Raw genomic sequence first — 19,717 nt, forward strand, 5'->3', positions numbered from 1 at the left:
TCTCCAGCAACACTATGTGGGAAGGGCAGACCAGCATAACACACGTCTCGCTTCATGTGTGTATTTCGAAACTATATTGCTAAAATTGTTTCAAGCATTTGGACAGACAAACGGATGGATTAGGATGGACGGGACGTTGCACTTACACTGGATCTTATACTGTACTACAATGTGAGTAAGCCAAATAATTTTTGCGGATTTGTAATATACAAATGCACAAAATGAGCCACAAAAAGAGCACATATTTTGTCCATATTTAATTGCGTGTCCAAGTGGGCCCCCGATTGGTGCCAATGAAAAATTGTGCCAAGCCCCCACCCCCTTCTCGTTTTAACTTGACAGTCGGCCTATATTTTGCTGTGACCGCTTCAACCCACCATGGCAGCCTTCTTTTTTTTTTTTTTTTTTTTTTTTTTTTAACCTTTGGATCTCGTGTGCGCTATTATAATGAAAATGGGCCATGTGCGCAAAGTGTACGCATGATAGAGGCCGTCGTGAAAACATGTTGTTGAGACTAACTTTGAGCGTGTCTGCTTGCCAAAGTGCTTTAATATCTGTGGGCGTGTAACCTGCTCGTGTTTGGTATTCGGTGCAGAAAGCCTCCCACGCCCGGTGTGTCCACCCACGCGCGGATTTGCGTCACACGGGGAGCAGCGTGGGCGCGAGGCTCACAGAAGACTTGAAGGCGTGGAGACGAGAGAGAAAGGCAGCGGAATATCCCCACAAGTCAAGTTACCGGTGTGCAGCAAAACCTAACAGGAAATGATGAGGACAAATAAAAGCTCAGGCAGACATACTGAAACTTCACATTCGAGAGGATTCACTGACCTCGGTCGGAAAGTTGAAGCGGCAGTCAAACAGGTCAACTGTTGTTCAACTAAATGCAAGAGCATATAAATAAGTTTTGATTCAGAATATTTTTGCTGCGGTAGCAGCTTTAATATTTGTGGGCAGAGCATTGATGCCCAATAGAAAACACTCTAAAACCTCTTTTTTTTTTTTTTTTCTCTTGAGGTCACTAAAAGACCGTCATTTTGTAAATAAAGCTTCGGAATGAAACATACAGCACCACTAGAAATTTTTTTTTTTTTAGAATAATAAATAAATAGATAAATAAATAAATAAATAAATAAATAAATAAATAAATAAATAAATAAATAAATAAACCTTGAAATGACCTCTGCAATGCAAGTTGTACTGGCCTTATACAGTATGATCAAACGTCCTTGTCAGACGAGCTGGAGCGTTTTATATTAACTGCAGGCGTTTGTTATTTATTTGAATATTACACATTCAAGATATTTACTTTCCATTGTCAATCACTTATAAGTGGTGATTGTTTTATTGTGTGTGATCGGGAGAGTGTTTACAAGCTAAACGGGACAGGCGTTATGAATTTATATCTGAACCCAAAGCTTTTATTTTCATAGACAGGCGGAAGTGCTTGTGTCTGAGTGAGTGCGATTTTTGTGCGTTCAAACTGCTGGGAGTGAAGAGGAGAGACCCGATAGGAGTCAAACACTTCCACGCGCAAAACACTCTGAGGAAAAAGACGCGCGGAAAGACGGAAGATTATTTTTCTGATTTTCAAACACCTTTTACCTTCTCCGAACGACGATAAAAAAGTTTGCAGTGGAGGCTCTAATAGAAGAGCCAACAGATAAATTATCTTTAAATTGTTGACATTGTTGCCCGTGGCTTTTCCGGGCAAGTCAACATTGCGGAGCTGCTTGTTTGCGGGTTTTCCTTTTGCAGACTGGCAACCTGCCTTCGTGTTGAGGGACAGGATTGGACCGTCACGTGAACGCACCAAAGGGGCTTTAAACACAGCAGGTACGTGCAAGTCCACAATCGCACGAGATCGCGTGCTGAGTGTATAGTCCACCCCGTCGATGTGCACAGCAGATTGTGCAAAACGCGCAACGGAATGTACAATTGCACCGAAACTGGGGGCATGTCAGATGTCAGACTTTGAAGGAATGAATATTGGCTTTTGCAACCTTTTTAATGAGCTGACTCTAGGGGAAAAAAAATAACGCACAATACTTCACAACAAAAGTAATCATGGTCAAATTTCTCACAAATAGTGTGAAATGTGGAGCATGTTTAGTTGAACACAAAGCTATTATTGTGTAGTAAGAGTTGATACATAAACAGGTTATTTTGACCTTCTGCCATCTGGTGGAAGGGCAACTTAATTGTTCAGCCTGAAACTAGACGATTGATTAGTACATAGATAAAACTTTTCATGGATTACATGGCTCATTTCCCGCAGTAATTTGATGATAACACCAAAGAATGACTGCATTGAATGGCGACAATGGCAGCAACCTGCTCTACAGGGTCGTCTACTTAGTGTGCATCTCGTCATGCAAGAATGCTATGGTACAAATTTGACAAAATGTTGGTGGAAGTTAAAATCTTGGCTGTGGCTCAGTGTTAGCAGTCGCCATGGTGATGTGGTTCCCTGGTGCGTGATGGGAATTTCTCATGAATCGGTTGATTCAAAGTGTGTGTGTGAGCAATGAAAATAACAGCGGGAATTTGTGAATCAGGAGGACGCACACACTGAGGCAAGCATTCTGTTATAAGGAGAGTGATGACTTTTGTATGTAAGACAGTATTATTGTCGCAATGTAGATATTATTTTTCCGCTCTTTGTTTTGGTTGTGTGTTTATTTTATGGCTTGTTGCCTGATTGGTCAAAATCAAGCAAAGTTTAAATTGCATTTTGTGTTTTGTACCACACAAGTTTTATGACCTAGCGGCGGTTAGCTTTGAGCGGCAGTTGGGCCGGGTCGGATGAAGCGCGTACATGCTGCTGTCTAATTTCAGATAGCTTTTGTGCGTTTCCCAGCCGGGGCCCCTGCTCGGGCCTATTCTAGGCGAGGCGAGCCCGCCACCTACACATCCTGCAGGGGTGGAGAGAGGCATGTGGTCCTCCCAGCAACTGTGCCGAGCGGTCGTCGCTCCGGTTCTAAAGTGACAATAAGCCTCTCTCAGGATTTGACTCTTGCTCGGTCGGGGTCTCTCGAAGATCTCGGGTCACTTCTTTGCATGCCTCAAATGAACGACTCATTTCCTTTGAACGGCTCGTGCTGTAGGAGACCACTCGGGGGACTTCAGCTTTGTATCTTCCGTGTGCTACTTTTACACACCCCAGAGCTCCTCATGTGCGGTCACATTTATTAACATTGCATAGCACGAGCGAATATAGGCTTGTTTTGCACGAAAAAAAAAACACATGGCATAAGCACTGTATAAACTAATTTACATTTCCCGATAATGAACATTTTATTCAAAAGAATAAATAACTAATTTAAAAAATAATGTGTACAACTGTATATGGATTTTAATACCGTACAGCACTTCAAACAGAAACTCAAATGATGTTTTCCAGAATGCATATAAAGAAAAATATTTCCCTAAATAAAGGAAGAGGCAAAAAAAAGTGTCTCATTTGTGAGCGGTTGCGTTAACGGTGTTACCTGTCCCCACGCCAGTCATGGCGGCGGTGTTGCCCAGGACGCTGGGTGAGCTGCAGCTCTACCGGATCCTCCAGCGAGCCAACCTGCTCTACTACTACGAGGCCTTCATCCAGCAGGGCGGCGACGACGTGCAGCAGCTGTGCGAGGCCGGCGAAGAGGAGTTCCTGGAGATCATGGCGCTGGTCGGAATGGCCAGCAAGCCGCTTCACGTACGCCGACTGCAGAAGGCGCTGCGTGATTGGGTCACCAACCCGGCCATCTTCAACCAGCCGCTCACCTCGCTGCCCGTCTGCAGCATTCCTGTCTACAAACTGCCCGAAGGCTCGCCCACGCTGCTGGCCGCCCAAGACCGGGCCAACACGTCCAGCGTCAAGATGCCTAAAGCCGTGGCCACCTGCTCGGACACGGCCAAGCCGGATGGAACTCGGGAGAAGGTGTCGGCGGGCTCGCCCTTGGCGGGCAACGCCGAGGCTCGCTTCTGGTCGGGACACAGCAACGATAGCGAGCACAGCCTGTCGCCCTCGGACCTCGGTTCCCCGTCCTCCCCCAGAGACGTGCTGGAGTCCCTGGACGCGGCTGCCGTGCAGTCGGTCCTGGAGTGTGTGGACAGGATGGCGCCGGGGCTCGCCAAGGCGGACCTCGCCGAGGTCAAAGAGCAGCTGAAGAGCAACAAGAAGCTGGCAAAGATGATCGGACACATCTTTGAGCTTAGCGACGACGATCCGAGGCGGGAGGAGGAGATTCGCAAGTACAGCGCCATATACGGACGCTTCGATTCCAAAAGGAGGGATGGCAAACATTTGACGCTCCACGAGGTGGGAGCGCGAAGAATTCCACCAACCGTGCCGATCTGCTTCGTTTTATTGATCGATGTGTTCATTTTTGCCTCGCGCAGCTGACGGTGAACGAGGCAGCGGCGCAGCTCTGCATGAGAGACATGGCCCTGCTCACTCGCAGAGACGAGCTGTTCGGACTGGCCCGGCAGATCTCCAGAGAGGTCACGTACAAGTACACCTACCGCACCAGCAAGTAAGAGCGGCCGCTCTGCTCGACAGACTCATTTTTTTTGCCGTCACGACCTCACTTGCTAAGTTTGACCTTTGTCCTCAGGTCTCGCTGCGGGGATCGAGACGAGCCTTCGCCCAAAAGGATTAAAACTGAAGTGAGTTGTTGTTTGTGGTTCACAGCTCGTTAAACACGTTTCCGTTATGAAAAAAAACAACTTGTAAAGACCTTGAAGAAACGTGACTACGCGGGAAAAACAAAACCAGCTTTGAAGTGATGGCAACGAAGCAAAGAAAACCGCAACTACAACCTTTGGCTTGATTTGACACGAGTGGGTGTGGCACTAAGCGATGACTCATGACACATTTAAAACTAGCGCTCAACAAGTCATCAAATTCAAACTGACAATTTGAAGTCGATAAAACTATTGAAGTCGATAAAAATATTTAAATTTGTAGGTCATTCGTATTTATTTATTGGAATATTTATTTATGTATTTGAATGTTTATTTAAATATTTATTTATAGTAAATCTATAATGTAAATTAATTTATTTGTAGTTCATTTTTATTTATTTATTTCAATATTATTTATAGGAAATCTGTTATTGTTTCTTGTAATACAGATGAATTTGAGTGAAAAAAAATAACATGGTGAGACAACCTTGACCAGAAAAATAATCAGTTATTAAATCTCCATCACAATATTGAGGCAGAATACTCACAGTTGGATTCTTTTTCAAGCCTGTTGAGTTTAGTCAGGGATGATAAGGCATGACACCTTCTTGTGTCCGATCAGCTTTAGGATGATTCAGAAGCTCTAAAATATCCTCCACCTGGCCATAATCACTGCAGTTATGGTCACGCACAGTCAATCGTCTTGAAATTGGATCCGATAAAAAAGAGCTGCGGTGAATCAATCCGTCTGTTGTTCTTCTTCAGGAGAACTTCTTTGACATCCAGGAAGCCCTGCAGGCCATCCACATGAGGCAGGAAATGCTCAGAGAGCAGCTGGCCTGCGCCAAGTCTAAAGGAGACGAAAGCATCGGACGGAGTCTGCAGGTACAATCGCCAAGGTCAAACAAAGGGGACGGTTTGTGTCGGCACTCGCGTCGCTTATCGATGAGCTCGTTCCTCGTCTCAGCGCCGACGAAAGAGACCCGTTCGTTGCCATGTGGAAAGACGCTTCTTTAGGCGTGCCACTTCCTGTGTCAGTGTGTCGGTCGGATGCAAATCTGAGCTAATGCGATTTTCCAAAAGGTTATTCAAAGAGGAAAGAGATTTCATGGCTCATTCACAGCGGAGGACGCTCTAATTTAAAGCGACAGCTAATTGCGCCCTGATGATGGTTTCACTTCCAGCCAGACGTTTGTCTTGACGCTCACGGAGATTCTATATATTTTTTTCTAACGGTTTAGGTATCGATTCATCCAGCAAAACAATTGCCCATCCATGGCCTCATTTCAGAGAATTTTAATGATTGAATATTTTGCACTCTGCCACGAGGTCTGCCGTTCAAAAATTCTTAGTTTAATCTTAAAGACCCTGTCAAGTAAATTCTGGGAGCTTTGGGGAAAGAAATCGAATATGACAGCCAGCATGTGGACTGATTGGCAGCCTTAGAGTGCCTCGTTGCTTGCCTTAAGTGTATGCGCATCACAAAGAGAAAATATTTCCAGTCACAGAAGGCTTTAAGTGGATATATTTTCTCGGCTTAAAGGCGTAGTGGTGCGTAGGCGTAAGATTGATGCTGGAGGAAGTGGAGGAAGTCCATTTTTCCAGGACAAGTAATGCTGTTTGATTGACAGTTGACAGTTGAGCGGGGCCGTGAACGGAGACAATGGCTTAATTTTGAAACCTCACTTAGCAGGGCACTTTAGTTTTGTTTTTTTCAATCATTCTATGGTTTTTAATGTGTTCATTCTATTTTGACACAAAGATTCCCAAATTGTACACCATATCTAGCATATGAGCAGGGGTGTGTAGACTTTTTATATCCACTGTAACTGCAGAGTGTGGCAACTAGTGATGAGTCGGAAGTCACAGTGTTTTTTTTGTTGTCCTTAGCTACAGCTTGAGCGTCTGCTGGCCAGACAGATGGAAATCCTGCAGGACGCCGCAGTCCAGGAGCGACTGCAGGCTCTGGACTGGAGGATCCCCCCTGCCGCCTTGAAGTACCTCGCCAGCGCCCACAGCACCAACGGAGCCGCTAGTGACTCCAGCAAGGAGAATCAAGGTAAACATTTGCTTCCTTGGCTTTGATAGAAAAGCTCTGCTTGAGCATCACAACTGCTTGCTCTGAATTTGTTCCTTCTACTATGGAGAAAAAAAAAAAAAGTGTGAGTATTCAAGTTTTGTCTTCAGGGCTCATCTCCTCTTCCTACATCACCCACTCCGACAGCTTCTTCTATCGCTCTTCCCACAAGTCCCACAATGCACCTGTAATTAAGCCGCCTACATGTTTACCTCCAGCCAGTTGCCCGGAGGGAGGGGTGCGTTTCTCTCTCTCTCTCTCTCTCTTTCTCTTTCTCTTTCTCTTATTCTCTCTCTTTCGCTCTCGCTCTCTCGCTCTGTTGCCCAACCAAAACATTTATCAAAAATGCTTCAAAGATGTTCATCAAAGGAATAAAGGGGGGGTGAGCATCATTTTTAATCTGGATTAAAAAGCATTGATACTTGGGGCAGACTTCACTTCTGATGCCAAACTTCTTTCATTTGCATGCAGCATAGCAAGTAAATTTTGCTTCACCATGTTTGCTTTGAACTCCAGGCTCCACAAATCGACCCGCGTTTGCGGACCCTACTGTGTTTATATGCAATTAACATTTTCTTAATGTATTCAGGACCCAAACCATTTTGGGATTTAAAGAGCAGTTGCAGAATTTTAAAATGAATTCTTCTAGTAGGAGCCAATGTTGTGATCAAAACCAGGTTTAGCGTTACAGCCGGAACGAGCCTGGCCTCATTCTTCCCCGTCCGTCTGTTCTGCAGATGAGCGACCCATCAACTTGCGGGTGGTGAGCCAAACCATGCAGGAAGGTGAGCTCCCTTTAGGCAAGCAGCTGGCCAACGAGTTGAAGCGTCACCACAACCACAACAGCGTCACGGATGAGGCCAAAATACCAGCGACGGGTCAGCGACGAGCCTCCGTTCTTGTTTGTGTTCTTGCGCTTCCTTTGTTGACATCAAAATGTTTGCCTTCTTAGAAAACGGGATGTCGCAGCGGGCGGCCGGCAACACGGAAAAAAAGACCATCAAGTCAGAACCCGAGGACTCCACATAGTGCCTCCTTCCCTCCCACCCGCTCGGTCTCGTGCTCGTACGCAGATGTCAGCCGTCACTAGAAACTAAGCAAGCACAGCCACAGTAGAGCCTTAACAAACCAACGTTGCCTCACCGAGAGCATTTATTTTCCTTGAGTTTGTCTTTGTGTCAGCGCCAAAGTATCAAGAGAGCCTGCCGACATGCCCCCGCCGAGCTTGGCGGGGTCTTCTCTCCACCACAAATACATTTGCAGTTGTCCTTCATGCTGGGCCTGAATCTGAACCCCGCCTCCGTCCTTCTCCCAAATCATTGAATGTTGGGGTCAAACGGGTCGTCGAGGTTCTGTCAGGAGACTGAGTTTGAGTCCAGACCCAGTATCGGGATCCTTGTCTTTATTTTAGGGGTGACTCCGCCTCCCCTCTCGCTTGTCTCGTGTATATTTGTGGGAGAGGAAGCATTTCTAAGCTACGAGCCGTGTTGCCGTCAGGCTTGCGTGGTGTCACGCCGCCGGTGAAATCCAGAAGCACACATCTGCTGACAGAAGATTCCAGGACTGAAGATGCAGCATTGCATCACACCTTCAGGCGTGCGTCCTTACGGACTGTAAATAATTCTGTGTTAACAAATTGTGTTAGCTAATCTCAACCAGGGTTCTGTTATGTCAAGTGTAACTTTACTGTGGATGTTTGTGTCAATAGTGTTCATGTGCATTAACAAAAAAATCTGTGTCAAAAAAAAAAAATCAAGTGTGAAACCTGCTTTCCACGACGACTGATGTTGATGTCTCGCTATCTCTCCATGCGTATTTCACATGTGTTGCTCTTTAGCCGTAGAAACATTTCAAGAGTTCTGTGCGTCCTGACAAGTTTGTCTGACCCCCCCACCCCCAAAACCCCTCGCAGTGGCAGAGCAATGCAATATCTATGTGACTAACATCTATGAATTGTTCAGTGACTGTATGTTTGTCGTCCAAAGATGCTCATGTTGTCTTCACGTGCGGCACACTGTATTTGAAAACTAGTGAGGACTCGCGATGATGTGGTGATGTTTTCAGTGAAAGCCTTATCGGCCTCTCCTCACAAACTAGATTAGGCTCCACCTAGTTATGCACCTCTTTTTTTTTTTTTTTTTAAACACTAATATATTTTATTGTTATACAGTACATAACATTAAACTTTATTTTTGGAACCCAATTGTGATGAATGCTCTCTGCTCTGTGGATGCTTCCGCCATCTGATTGTTCTCTTGCGTGACTACGCAGTTTAAGCTGTAAACAAGAACGAGTTTGACACCTGTTTTCCACTATGAACGTGCACAAGTGCAGCCAGGTCACAAGAACACCTCGACCCGACTCAAAGTTGCTTGTGGTTGAATGCCCGCGTCGATTATTTGCATCCACGTCACATCAAGACGTTGTGAAAGTAGCTGATGACTCACTCTGACGCAGGTTCTGCTCACATAGTTGCCATCTTTTTCTCTCTCTCTCTCACGCGCGCGCGTGCGCACGCACGCAGACTTTCTCTGGAGAATCGCTCAGCTCATGAACGCCCACGCCCGCTGCTGTTCAGTGGCAGCCCTGTTCTGCGCGGCAACCCCTCCCCTCACTGTCCTCCTCCCTGTCCTCCTCCGGCGCAACTCACTGAGGATGATGATGATGGGTTGCCGTGGCAATGGTTGCAAGTGGGCGGCTCTACGGTGCTGGTGGTGGGCGGCAGCCAGCCACTGAGCAACGTGGGAGGGATCTGCCGAGCGCACCCATCACCCTCACTTTGAAAGCTTCATGGAGTGTGTGGGTGTTGAAAAGATGTGATTCCATGTGGAGGGGATTTTTTTTTCTTGCACACAATAATGAACTTTGAGAAGTGAGAAAAGTGGCACTTTTCTCCACAATTTTCAATTCCCGTTTAATATTCACGGCAATTTTACTTGTAAGAGCTTGCTTCTTCAATATCCATTTGGCTACCTCTTGTCAAGAAAGCATTTCAGTACAAGCCAGGAGGATAAAAGTGTACGAAATTTTGTGCTAAAGCAATTTTTGATGATTCAGAAATATTCAGTAATAACGTGGGGCTGTGGGAATGCACGTTTGGCAGAAGCTATTTTCAATTTTAGCAACAGCGTCTGACCAGAAGGTGGTGCTGTGTAACAGTGCTGACGATGGAAGAGCAGCAGATTGCGTCGCATGTAATGCACTACCAAAATAGATCACATGGTGTCACAGCACGACATAACAACACTATCGTGCACTGTACACCATATTTCTTACATTACTGCCAAAGCACACGGGCTGATGCTAAATAACATTTTAACCGCAACCTGCAATTTGTTGGATCTCGAATTTGATGCATATGCCGAATAACTATAGTTATTAGCATCAATAAATAATTACATCTAAGATATTAATCTTTCATCGGTCATCATTCATCTGTGTGTCTATGTTGAAATAAATGAAAAGTACCGGATATACAAACGTACAGCACCCGGACAGTTCCAATGATTGATGGCTATGTTGACCAATCGGATTGAGAGTGAGGAAGTCAAGAACCAATCAAAATCCGTGGATTTCTAATTAGGTTACGCCTAGAACTCGTCGTCCATTCGCTGACAATCCTCCCTCAGCCCGTTACTCGCTTACTCCATTACTCCTCGGTGTTATTCCTGCCAACGCACTCATTCATTTGTTTGCTGGATTCGCTCTCTTTTTGCTTTTCACTTTATCGAAAGGGTTGAAATGTTCCACTTCCGGCCAACGGCAGTGCTCAAGGAGATCATTCAGAGGCATCTGAAGCGACATTTGGCAGGCGGAGTCCACGCTCTACCTGCAGCCGGCTACCGGAGCCGCTCGCCGGTCGCGGCCGCGGCGACACAGCAGCACGCCGCCAGAAGCTTTTGCTCCAAAGCAGATGGACACAATGAGGCCAACAAAGATTCTGCAACAGAACAGTGAGTAAAGCGCGTCGGCTGCTGGTCAACCTCAATGCACGAATTTATGTCATTTCACGTGATTCGTGAATATATGATCGTAGTGACTATGGAACAAGTGTGCTAGCTCACGATACCTATAAGGCCTCTCGAAATATTCTCAGCTATTTGTTGGCGATTTTTTAATATGAAAACGGGAGATAGAAAAACAATCAATGCAAAAAAAAGTTCAATACAACAGAACTGTACTTTTTTAGGACAATCTCGCTAATGGAAGCTTGACCTGCTTGAATTTCTACATGATCATGATTTTTGCACACTTACTGTAGAAAAATCCGCTTGCTGGCATGGTGCCCAGCAATTTGGCTCTTCAGTCATGACATTCAGGAGGGAATGAGTCACTCCCAGATCGGTTTCCATAACAAGGCTCTTTTTTGGGAGCGCAGCACTGACACCACTACAAACTCCAACCCATCGCTTGGATTTAGCGAGAGCTGAGCTGTAAAAGTACTAATGAGTGTGAGTGCTCCAGATGTTGCAGATGTTCCACCTTGGACCTTTACACAAGCCTCATTAAGGAAACGAGGTTGTTTTATGTCTTGTCGGACAGAAACAAAAATACGTTTTGCTTGAGGCTAGCCTATGTTTGTCTAGCATTTCACTATGCCCAACAACTACTGATTACGTACATGTTTCTGGGTAGAAAAAACGACATATGTATTATTATTATCAATTATGAAATCAAATAATTAATTATAATTAAATAATAATAATAATAAATAATAATAATAATGATGATTATTATTAATATTATTATTATTATAAATAATAATAATAGTTAGCGGGCTCCTTTCGAACAGAGGACGAACAGAAGCCTTGTTCTGCTGCAAAGTTCCGTGGAACTGTCTAACGCAATATGGTGCCTGCATGAGTAGCCAACAGGTCTGTTCCAAAATTAGCTCAACGGTGATGGGCCATTGTGATTTCCTCAGAATACTGTAGAAGAATGTCAGCACTTGCAGAAATATACTAAATAGAAATCAAGTGGTGCATACTGACTTTCTGACCTTGTCAAGTCATTGTTGGTAACTGTTGTGAGGAATCATTCATGTGTTCCGAGTTCACATTGATTAATAAAATGGATTGCTGAAGAAAATGTGCACATTGATTTGTGTCGGTTGTACCTGATGTATTGTTCATTGTCACAAACTCATTAATATTTCCTCTGCACATTCTCTTCCTTATGTTGATCCGCTTGCTTTGCTTTGTAAGTATCTTTCTACTTTAATTTGACTTTTGGTATGTTTTCCATCAGTAGAAGTAGCCCACCCACCCCACTTGCTTCCATTAAATAACCACAAGCTGCTTGCTTGGCTCTTTTGCCTCGTCCATCTCCGCCACTTCATTCACTCCTTGCCATCTCACCTCCTCTGTAGTTCATCTTACTGATTATCTTAGCTCCAGAAGAGAAAGTGTCTCAAAGTATCCAAATTGTGAGTGCACCGGCACGTCTCCCATAATGCACTCCAGAGGCCCGAAAGCAGACAGCTTTGTGCAAATCCCAATCAGACGTCGATTTGAATCATAGCTGAGTGTTCCTAACCGCCCCCCTCCTTCCCCGTGGCGCCGTCCTGACCCAACTAACTGGCTTTGCTGCTGCGAGTACCAGCCAGGCTCGGACATCAGTGCATCTCCGTGGGAACGTTTCACATTCCCGATTTTGTATTGCTTTGATTTGACCTTCCAAAATTAAACCGCCGGCTGCACTGATGCAGACTCTGCGATTGATTGCAAAACTGTCACACCCCCTGGCTGGTAGTCTAGCAAGAACAATTTGCCGCACATGCTGGAAACGCAACTCGACTTGTGAGTTACCCATGCCACATCTTCCGTCTGTGTGTCTCATGCAGGAGAAGGAAGGCAGGTATTCTACCCAGCCTAGAGGACTTGCTCTTCTACACCATAGCTGAAGGCCAAGAGAAGATCCCAGCACACAAATTCACCACAGTGAGTCCTTTCAAGGCTAGCAAAATGCCATGAATTGGGCAGAACAAATGGAATGTTGACTATTTATAGTTGGGGGCAAAGTAATCCTGCATAATCCTGACAAAAACGAGCAGATTCCGTTTAAGTACAGTTGAATATGAAGAGCCCATTACCGGAAAGGCCTGACCAGGTTGAAGGAAGATAGCATTTGCTTACTTCCCAATGAAATTTAATTTGAAACCCAAAACTTCTCCACAAAAAGTGCAATGCATTGTTTATTTTATTTTATTTATTTATTTACTTAATGAATTATTCAGCCCACCCTCTCGCCTTCCCTCCACAGGCTCTCAAAGCCACGGGGCTTCGCACAGGAGACCCCCGGCTGAAAGAATGTATGGAGATGCTGAAGATAACCATGAAAACAACCTCAGATGGAGCCCTGGACAAACACCTCTTCAAGAAGTAAGCCTTTAAACTATCGGCAACAGATCGGATTCGATTATAGAGGCATGATTCTTGGAGGTAGAGCAGGTTGACGGCGATGGCCGCCTCAGGCAGGGCATGATGACGCCTCGTGGCTGTGGTCTTATTTATAGAGCTGAGCGTCATGCAGGAAGCACGTGAGCAGTCAGCAGAGTGCTGCATGTTTTCCCCACAGGGATCCCACGCGAGCGGGATTACAGCCCGCCATGCCAGGGAGAGATACAAATCCCGGCGAGCTGACATTGTTCCGCACCGAATGGCAGAACCAGCTTGAAACGGAACAAAAAATTCACGTTATTTGACCATACCACACCGATTGACAAATTTGGTATTGAGATGTGATATTGTAGTTCATGATTTGCTTTTTTTTTTTTTAAAATGAGTTGGAGCTCAGCAAGTAGCCAGACGAAGCTCCGCCCCCTTTTCATCAAAGTGAAAGCATTAGTTTGTGTTGGCCTTGCGATAGAGGGAGTGCGTTTCGTAATGATTCATTTGCTTGGGACAGGACCGCCCCCCTCATGATAAGCAAAGGTCAATGGGGTCAAGTGGGCTCTGGAAGAAGAAAAAAAAAACATGTTAAAGACTTGCGGGTTAACTTAAGCAGTGCAAAGAAATGCATCATAAGCCATTTTGAATGCCGCATGTTTTCTTTTGAGCGCAGATGTGTGCAGAGCAACATTGTGCTGCTCACTCAAGCCTTTCGGAAGAAATTCGTCATCCCCGACTTCCAACCGTTTTGCCGCCACATGAACGAGCTGTACGACAAAGCAAAGAACATGTCAGGAGGGCAGGTGAGCGACTGGGCTGGCCGAGGTTTGTCACATGAATATCTCACCGGGAACTCTTCCTGCAGGTGGCCGACTACATTCCCCAGCTTGCGCGCTTCAGCCCGGACTTGTGGGCCGTCTCCTTGTGCACCGTCGACGGTCAAAGGTACACTTTGTGATATGCCAACAAAACTGTCAAACAACTGCCACGCAAAAAGCACAGAGCTAAATACGCCTTTGTTGCAGGCACACGGTGGGAGACACCAAGGTGCCCTTTTGCCTGCAGTCTTGCGTCAAGCCGCTGAAATACGCCATCGCCGTCCACGACCACGGCACCGAGTACGTGCACCGCTTCATCGGCAAAGAGCCCAGCGGCCTGCGCTTCAACAAGCTCTTCTTGAATGAGGACGGTGAGGAAGCACGCTGATGCAAAAAGAGGAGCTGTTTCTGGAGGCGGAGTCAATTATTAATGAGGGCTCGTGATGGGGGCAGCACACTGGACGATCGCTTTGCACGGATGTTGCCTGATTTACCTCTCTCTGACTCAACCTTTGCAAAACTTTCATCCAAAATGACCAAAAAGAGATTTCGCAGGACAATATGTGCTGTCAGTCAAAAAGTAGGTCAAGCGTGCCAAGCGGCCTGTGGATTTCCGTTTTCTTCCTCTGAGCTGGAGTTGTTTTGCTTTTCAAATGCGCAAATTCAACGTCACTTCTGTAAGAGTTGAGATCTCTGTCTGTTTGCAGACAAACCTCACAACCCCATGGTGAACGCCGGCGCCATCGTCTGTACTTCTCTCATCAAGGTAACACAACAGACAACAGCAACGTTGATTTCAATTGAGTTACTTTGGCAATTTTCCCAGAAATGTGAGATTAGTGCAGATTACGTTTATAATCGTGCTGAAAGGGGATTTGGCGGAAAGCAGGAGAACTCGGACACATGCGTGTGCACGCACGCACACTCTCTCAACGTCGTCACCTTGAATTACACACTCAAAGGCGCCCCCTGCTGTACAAACTAAAAATGGCGTGCGGCTTTAACGCGAGACAAAAAAAAAGACAATTGTTGAGGCTTGAATTACGTTAGACTGACAATCTTAATAAAAATTGTCAAAGTGTTGTTTGTGTGTTCCAGCAAGGAGCCAGCAATGCTGAGAAGTTTGACTACGTGAGTATCACCATCAGCATTTATTACTTCCGCTTTTGATGATTCTCGGAAATTTCAGCAAATCTGAATTTCACTCGTTCCTCAAATTTGGCCTGCAACACAAAACAAGAGCAACAAAAATCACAGTTCATAAGTATAAAAAAAAGTGAAGGTACCTGTGTATTTACACAACTTACTCGCTAACTCTGCAGGTCATGAACTTCATGAACAAACTAGCAGGAAACGAGTATGTCGGCTTCAGCAACGCCACGTGAGTTAATCGGCGCGTCAAAATACAAACAAGTTCGAGAATTCGCTAATGCCTGCGCTGTGTTTCACAGGTTCCAGTCTGAGCGCGAGTCCGGAGACAGAAACTTTGCTATCGGCTACTATCTGAAGGAAAAGAAGGTCAGAGAGAACTTCTACGTGAATTTCATCGGTCAAGTTTCACTGCCACCCATCTTCTCCCTGAACAAAACTGCCACTCCTATTTATGCATTCGTCACTTCCTGTCTTGATTACTGCAGCTGTGATTTTGACTTTGTGATTGGCTGATCAAGTAAATGAGTAAATTGCAATTGGTCCAATAATAATAATATTTTGCCCCTTACTTTCGAAGCCACCAATTATTTTGGTGTATTCAATTATTGTCCATTAGGTGAAAAAATGTCAGAAAACCAGTAAGGGTGAAAAAAAAAAAATTGACACAGATCTTCTACCTAAATAAAAAATGAATCAGTTTAGCTAGAAACAGCAATTACACACATTAACTGTTGTTTTTTTAATTTTTTGTCCTTGCAGTGTTTTCCCGAAGGAACGGACATGACATCCATCTTGGACTTCTACTTCCAGGTAAAAGATGAGCTGCGACTAAAGGTCTCCGGAGCGACATGGTGACGTTGCGTTTGTCGCCCTGCCAGTTGTGCTCCATTGAGGTGACCTGTGAGAGTGCCAGCGTAATGGCGGCAACCCTGGCCAATGGCGGCTTCTGTCCCATCACAGGAGAGCGCGTGCTGAGCCCCGAGGCCGTGCGCGACACCCTCAGCCTGATGCACTCGTGTGGGATGTACGATTTCTCCGGACAGTTTGCTTTCCACGTGAGTCGAGCTGTCAAACTTATTTTCATCAAGAACACAAAATGGGAGTCCCATGTGCATCAAGTCTCCAGCTCCCATTTATCTCAGTGGGGACAAAAAATTCAAATACTAAATTTAAATTTATGGGTATGTTCATCTAGAGATTATCAATCCCAGTTTTGAGTTTGAGAAAACACATTTGGTGCACGATGTGGTGCGGTCCAGCTCACCCGATCTCCAACCGGTTTCAGGTGGGCCTCCCGGCGAAATCGGGGGTGGCCGGCGGCATCCTGCTTGTGGTTCCAAACGTCATGGGCATCATGTGCTGGTCTCCGCCTCTCGACAAGCTCGGCAACAGTGTCCGAGGCATTCAGTTCTGCACGGTAAACCAAATTTACCAATCTGCTTTATTAGGCACTTTTGCAACTTCACACATTGGATAATATTAATCCCCCCGAAAAACAAATGACTACAAATGAATGACATAAATAAGCAAGATTCCAAAAAATAGAAAATATGAACTTCAATAGCGTCCACTGCCAATTCAATGCACAAAACTACTTATTTTTTACCAACGTGATGATTGTGTCATCTTGTCGCAGGACCTGGTTTCTCTCTGCAACTTCCACAACTATGATAATCTGAGACACTTTGCAAAGAAACTGGATCCTCGCAGGGAGGGAGGCGATCAGAGGGTGAGTGCTGACAAGTCCCGGTTGAGCTCTGCGCTGCCACCTGCTGGAAGATTATCCAACCAAACGTGCAATTCTTTTTGCGCCCGTCATCAACTTGCTAAATTGGCCCCCTTGGATCCTTTCAGGTGAAGTCTGTGATCAATCTGTTATTTGCTGCCTATACCGGAGACGTGTCTGCCCTGAGGAGGTACGCCGTTGCGTCAAGATGTCTGACTTCTGTTTGTCTCGTATCCCTTCTCAATCTGCGTTTTGCCACTGCAGGTTCGCCTTGTCGTCCATGGACATGGAGCAGAGGGACTATGACTCCAGGACGGCTCTGCACGTGGCTGCGGCCGAAGGTGAAGCTCAAACAACTTTTGGATCCCACAGTTTCAATCTTTGGAAGCTGATGTTGTACATATTGGGTTTTGATTTGTCTTTCAGGCCACGGCGAGGTGGTTCGCTTTTTGCTCGAGGCTTGCAAGGTCAACCCGGTCCCCAGAGACAGGTGAACAGTTTAAAGTACATACCTCACGAGCACGGCAATTTTATTTTCATTGAATCATTATTGAAGTTCTGTTCGTAAATACATTCCATTTCATTTGATACAATGTGCTTCACATAGTTAAAACACAATAGAACATTTAAAGGCAAAAGAATACACATAAGGTAAAGGAGAGCAATAAAAAGTAAATTTGACATCAAATTAGTAAAAGAGTGCACATCGCAAGAAAATTATTTTGTTAATGAAATGCTGTCAAATACCTTGATAAATGCAAGTTTTAAATCTAGATTGGAAATCATAAAACGTAACAAAATAAGACCGCTTTTGCCACATCGTATTTTGCCGTGCTGTTTCTGATGACTCGTGCCGCAGGTGGGGCAATACGCCGATGGACGAGGCGGTTCACTTCGGCCACCATGATGTGGTCACCATCCTGCGCGATTATCACAATCTATACAGTCCTCCGGAGACCCCAGCGACAACGGAGAAGGCAGAGAAGAACCTCGATAGCTTGCTGTGAACCCTCTGGAGGGTGCATCACCGCTTCAAAGCGGCTTGCACATAATACGGTGATAAAAACTATAAACTTACAGTATATTGAATTTGTGATTACAGCAAACCTAAGCAGAAGCTCTTGATCATGTTGTTGTTAGCTGGTGTTGTACTTTCACTTCAGTGTATGTTGGAGTAGTTTTAGGTGGAAGTGCTACTGTAATATTCCGCCAGATTTACTTTTGTAGTCTCCTGCAGGATGTTACCAGCCGCAAACTGAATGCTGGCTTCATTTAGTGGCAGCTGGTATGCTATTTCGTTTTAGACAGTTGGTGTAGACAAAACCTCTGCATTTTCAACATCGTCATATGGTGGAATGTATCGTCTCCTGACACACGGTGTGTGTGTGTGTGTTGGTATTTATATTTGTTTGCGTGTGTTTAAAATTGACCAATTATGGCTCACCATGTAGCACCATGGTGGATTAAGACTTGACCAAGATATCATTCCCAAATATTATGAGTGTAAAATGTAGTTGCCGTTTACAACCTCCAAAATATGTTTTCTTGGTATAAAGATGTCAACATTGAGCCAAAGTTCAGGAATTTGTTGGAACAGTTTAACTAATCAAAGTGGAGCTAATGACCCATTCGCTTGAAATGAAGTTTTATGTTGGCGCTGTTGGATGTTTTTTGTTTTTTAATTTGATGTTGTGACACAGTTTGATGCTGCATAAATCGCTAAGTATCACATTTGGGAAATTTGCTTCCAGAGGTGGGCAGAATGAACTGCCTGTCGTTATTACAAACACGCAAGACAGTCTAGGCGTGTTTCTGTCAGTTGCCAGTGAAACAGGGGCATCCATTTAATCCGGTTGAAGGAATGCCCACTAGTTTATCTTGAAGAAATTACAGACTGACAATGATGGACGGCTGCCCAGGCCGCTAACTATGGACGGACCAGCAAAATTTTGTAAATTACTCACATAGGTTTGCTAATGCCCATGACTCAGGAAGGTGTTGGCCCTATATGAAGACCTTAATTTAAAAAAAAAAAAAGTCACGTCTGTGTTTTGGATGTTTCAAAACAATGCTGCAAACAATGTAGAAGCACAATAAAATTTAACAGACAAAAAAGTTCAACTGATTTCCACAGTTGTTTGTCGTTGCTGCTGTGATTTAATGTTTTGGTTTCCCAGAAACAATCCAACAGATTAAATATATACACTTTGACTGGTTCCTCTCTCCTTTTCCTTCATTTGTTGGAGAAAAAAAAGGTTTCAAATAAATCCCAGAAATTAGCATACGTAGGTGGTTGTACTACGTTCATTTTGTATTCACTTATATATTATTTTTCTGGTTCTTTTATCACAGATTATTTAGGTTGAATTATCTGACATGTTTCGGCGTGTACTTCCGCCTTCATCAGATGGTGACGATCGGAACACACACTAGTTGTCCATTAGTTTGCTACCACAGAGGGATGTCTTTTTGTATCTGAAACTCTTCCGAATGAGGTCAAAAACAACAACTGAGACCGCAAAACCTACCATTAATCGCAAACTGCCCCTGCCAGTCTAGAAAGCTCTGCTCTTCAGCTGTTGCTCGCAGGCTCCTCCCGCTGTTATTTGTACTCGTCCGTTAGTGAAATGAGTCCGTGTGGAAACGGCGGAAATCCTGTACATTAAAACAGTTAAAGATTTGTTCATTGTGTTATAGATGTCATTTTGTTAATATGTAAGATGTATACGTGTTTGTGCCAGATGATCAATTTCCTCTTTAATCACAAAAGAGTAAATGTAATTGAAATGGCATCATGGCTGGACCATCAAGCCACCGTGAAATTAGCTTATTTGGAAAGATGTTAGACACATGAAAAATGAAATACTGAGTTGTGACTTGAGACAAA

General features: G+C 44.7%; 2 protein-coding genes and 1 long non-coding RNA gene across 4 annotated transcripts; 2 read left to right on the forward strand and 1 right to left on the reverse strand.

Annotated features, from left to right (window-relative positions):
• Nucleotides 1-1,143: 1,143 nt before the first annotated feature.
• Nucleotides 1,144-8,948, forward strand: LOC148401585 (NGFI-A-binding protein 1-like). Its single transcript, XM_088369569.1, has 8 exons — nt 1,144-1,833; nt 3,504-4,303; nt 4,384-4,517; nt 4,599-4,650; nt 5,434-5,553; nt 6,559-6,727; nt 7,483-7,623; nt 7,698-8,948. The coding sequence occupies exons 2-8, from the start codon at nt 3,506-3,508 to the stop codon at nt 7,772-7,774; spliced, it is 1,491 nt and encodes a 496-aa protein (XP_088225695.1). The 5' UTR covers nt 1,144-1,833; nt 3,504-3,505; the 3' UTR covers nt 7,775-8,948.
• A 1,422-nt stretch (nt 8,949-10,370) lies between these two features.
• Nucleotides 10,371-19,041, forward strand: glsa (glutaminase a). Of its 2 annotated transcripts, none has more exons than XM_088401358.1 (18): nt 10,371-10,698; nt 12,588-12,684; nt 13,007-13,125; nt 13,808-13,937; nt 14,000-14,079; nt 14,160-14,323; nt 14,660-14,718; nt 15,051-15,083; nt 15,275-15,333; nt 15,404-15,470; nt 15,864-15,914; nt 15,983-16,159; nt 16,390-16,521; nt 16,741-16,833; nt 16,959-17,020; nt 17,095-17,171; nt 17,257-17,320; nt 17,690-19,041. In XM_088401358.1, the coding sequence occupies exons 1-18, from the start codon at nt 10,487-10,489 to the stop codon at nt 17,835-17,837; spliced, it is 1,824 nt and encodes a 607-aa protein (XP_088257484.1). In that variant the 5' UTR covers nt 10,371-10,486; the 3' UTR covers nt 17,838-19,041. The 2 variants fall into 2 exon arrangements, with proteins under 2 accessions (XP_088257484.1, XP_088257492.1); XM_088401366.1 differs by having other exon boundaries at nt 12,594-12,684.
• LOC148401587 (uncharacterized) lies at nt 12,966-16,357 on the reverse strand. Its single transcript, XR_015863554.1, has 4 exons — nt 15,260-16,357; nt 13,982-15,175; nt 13,838-13,901; nt 12,966-13,698 (listed from the first exon to the last, which is right to left on the reverse strand). It is a non-coding gene; the product is annotated as an uncharacterized LOC148401587 (long non-coding RNA).
• Nucleotides 19,042-19,717: the final 676 nt, after the last annotated feature.

The sequence above is a fragment of the Syngnathus floridae genome, chromosome 2 (assembly GCF_059516105.1).
Source record: "Syngnathus floridae isolate MCC-2025c chromosome 2, RoL_Sflo_1.0, whole genome shotgun sequence".
NCBI lineage: Eukaryota > Metazoa > Chordata > Actinopteri > Syngnathiformes > Syngnathidae > Syngnathus > Syngnathus floridae.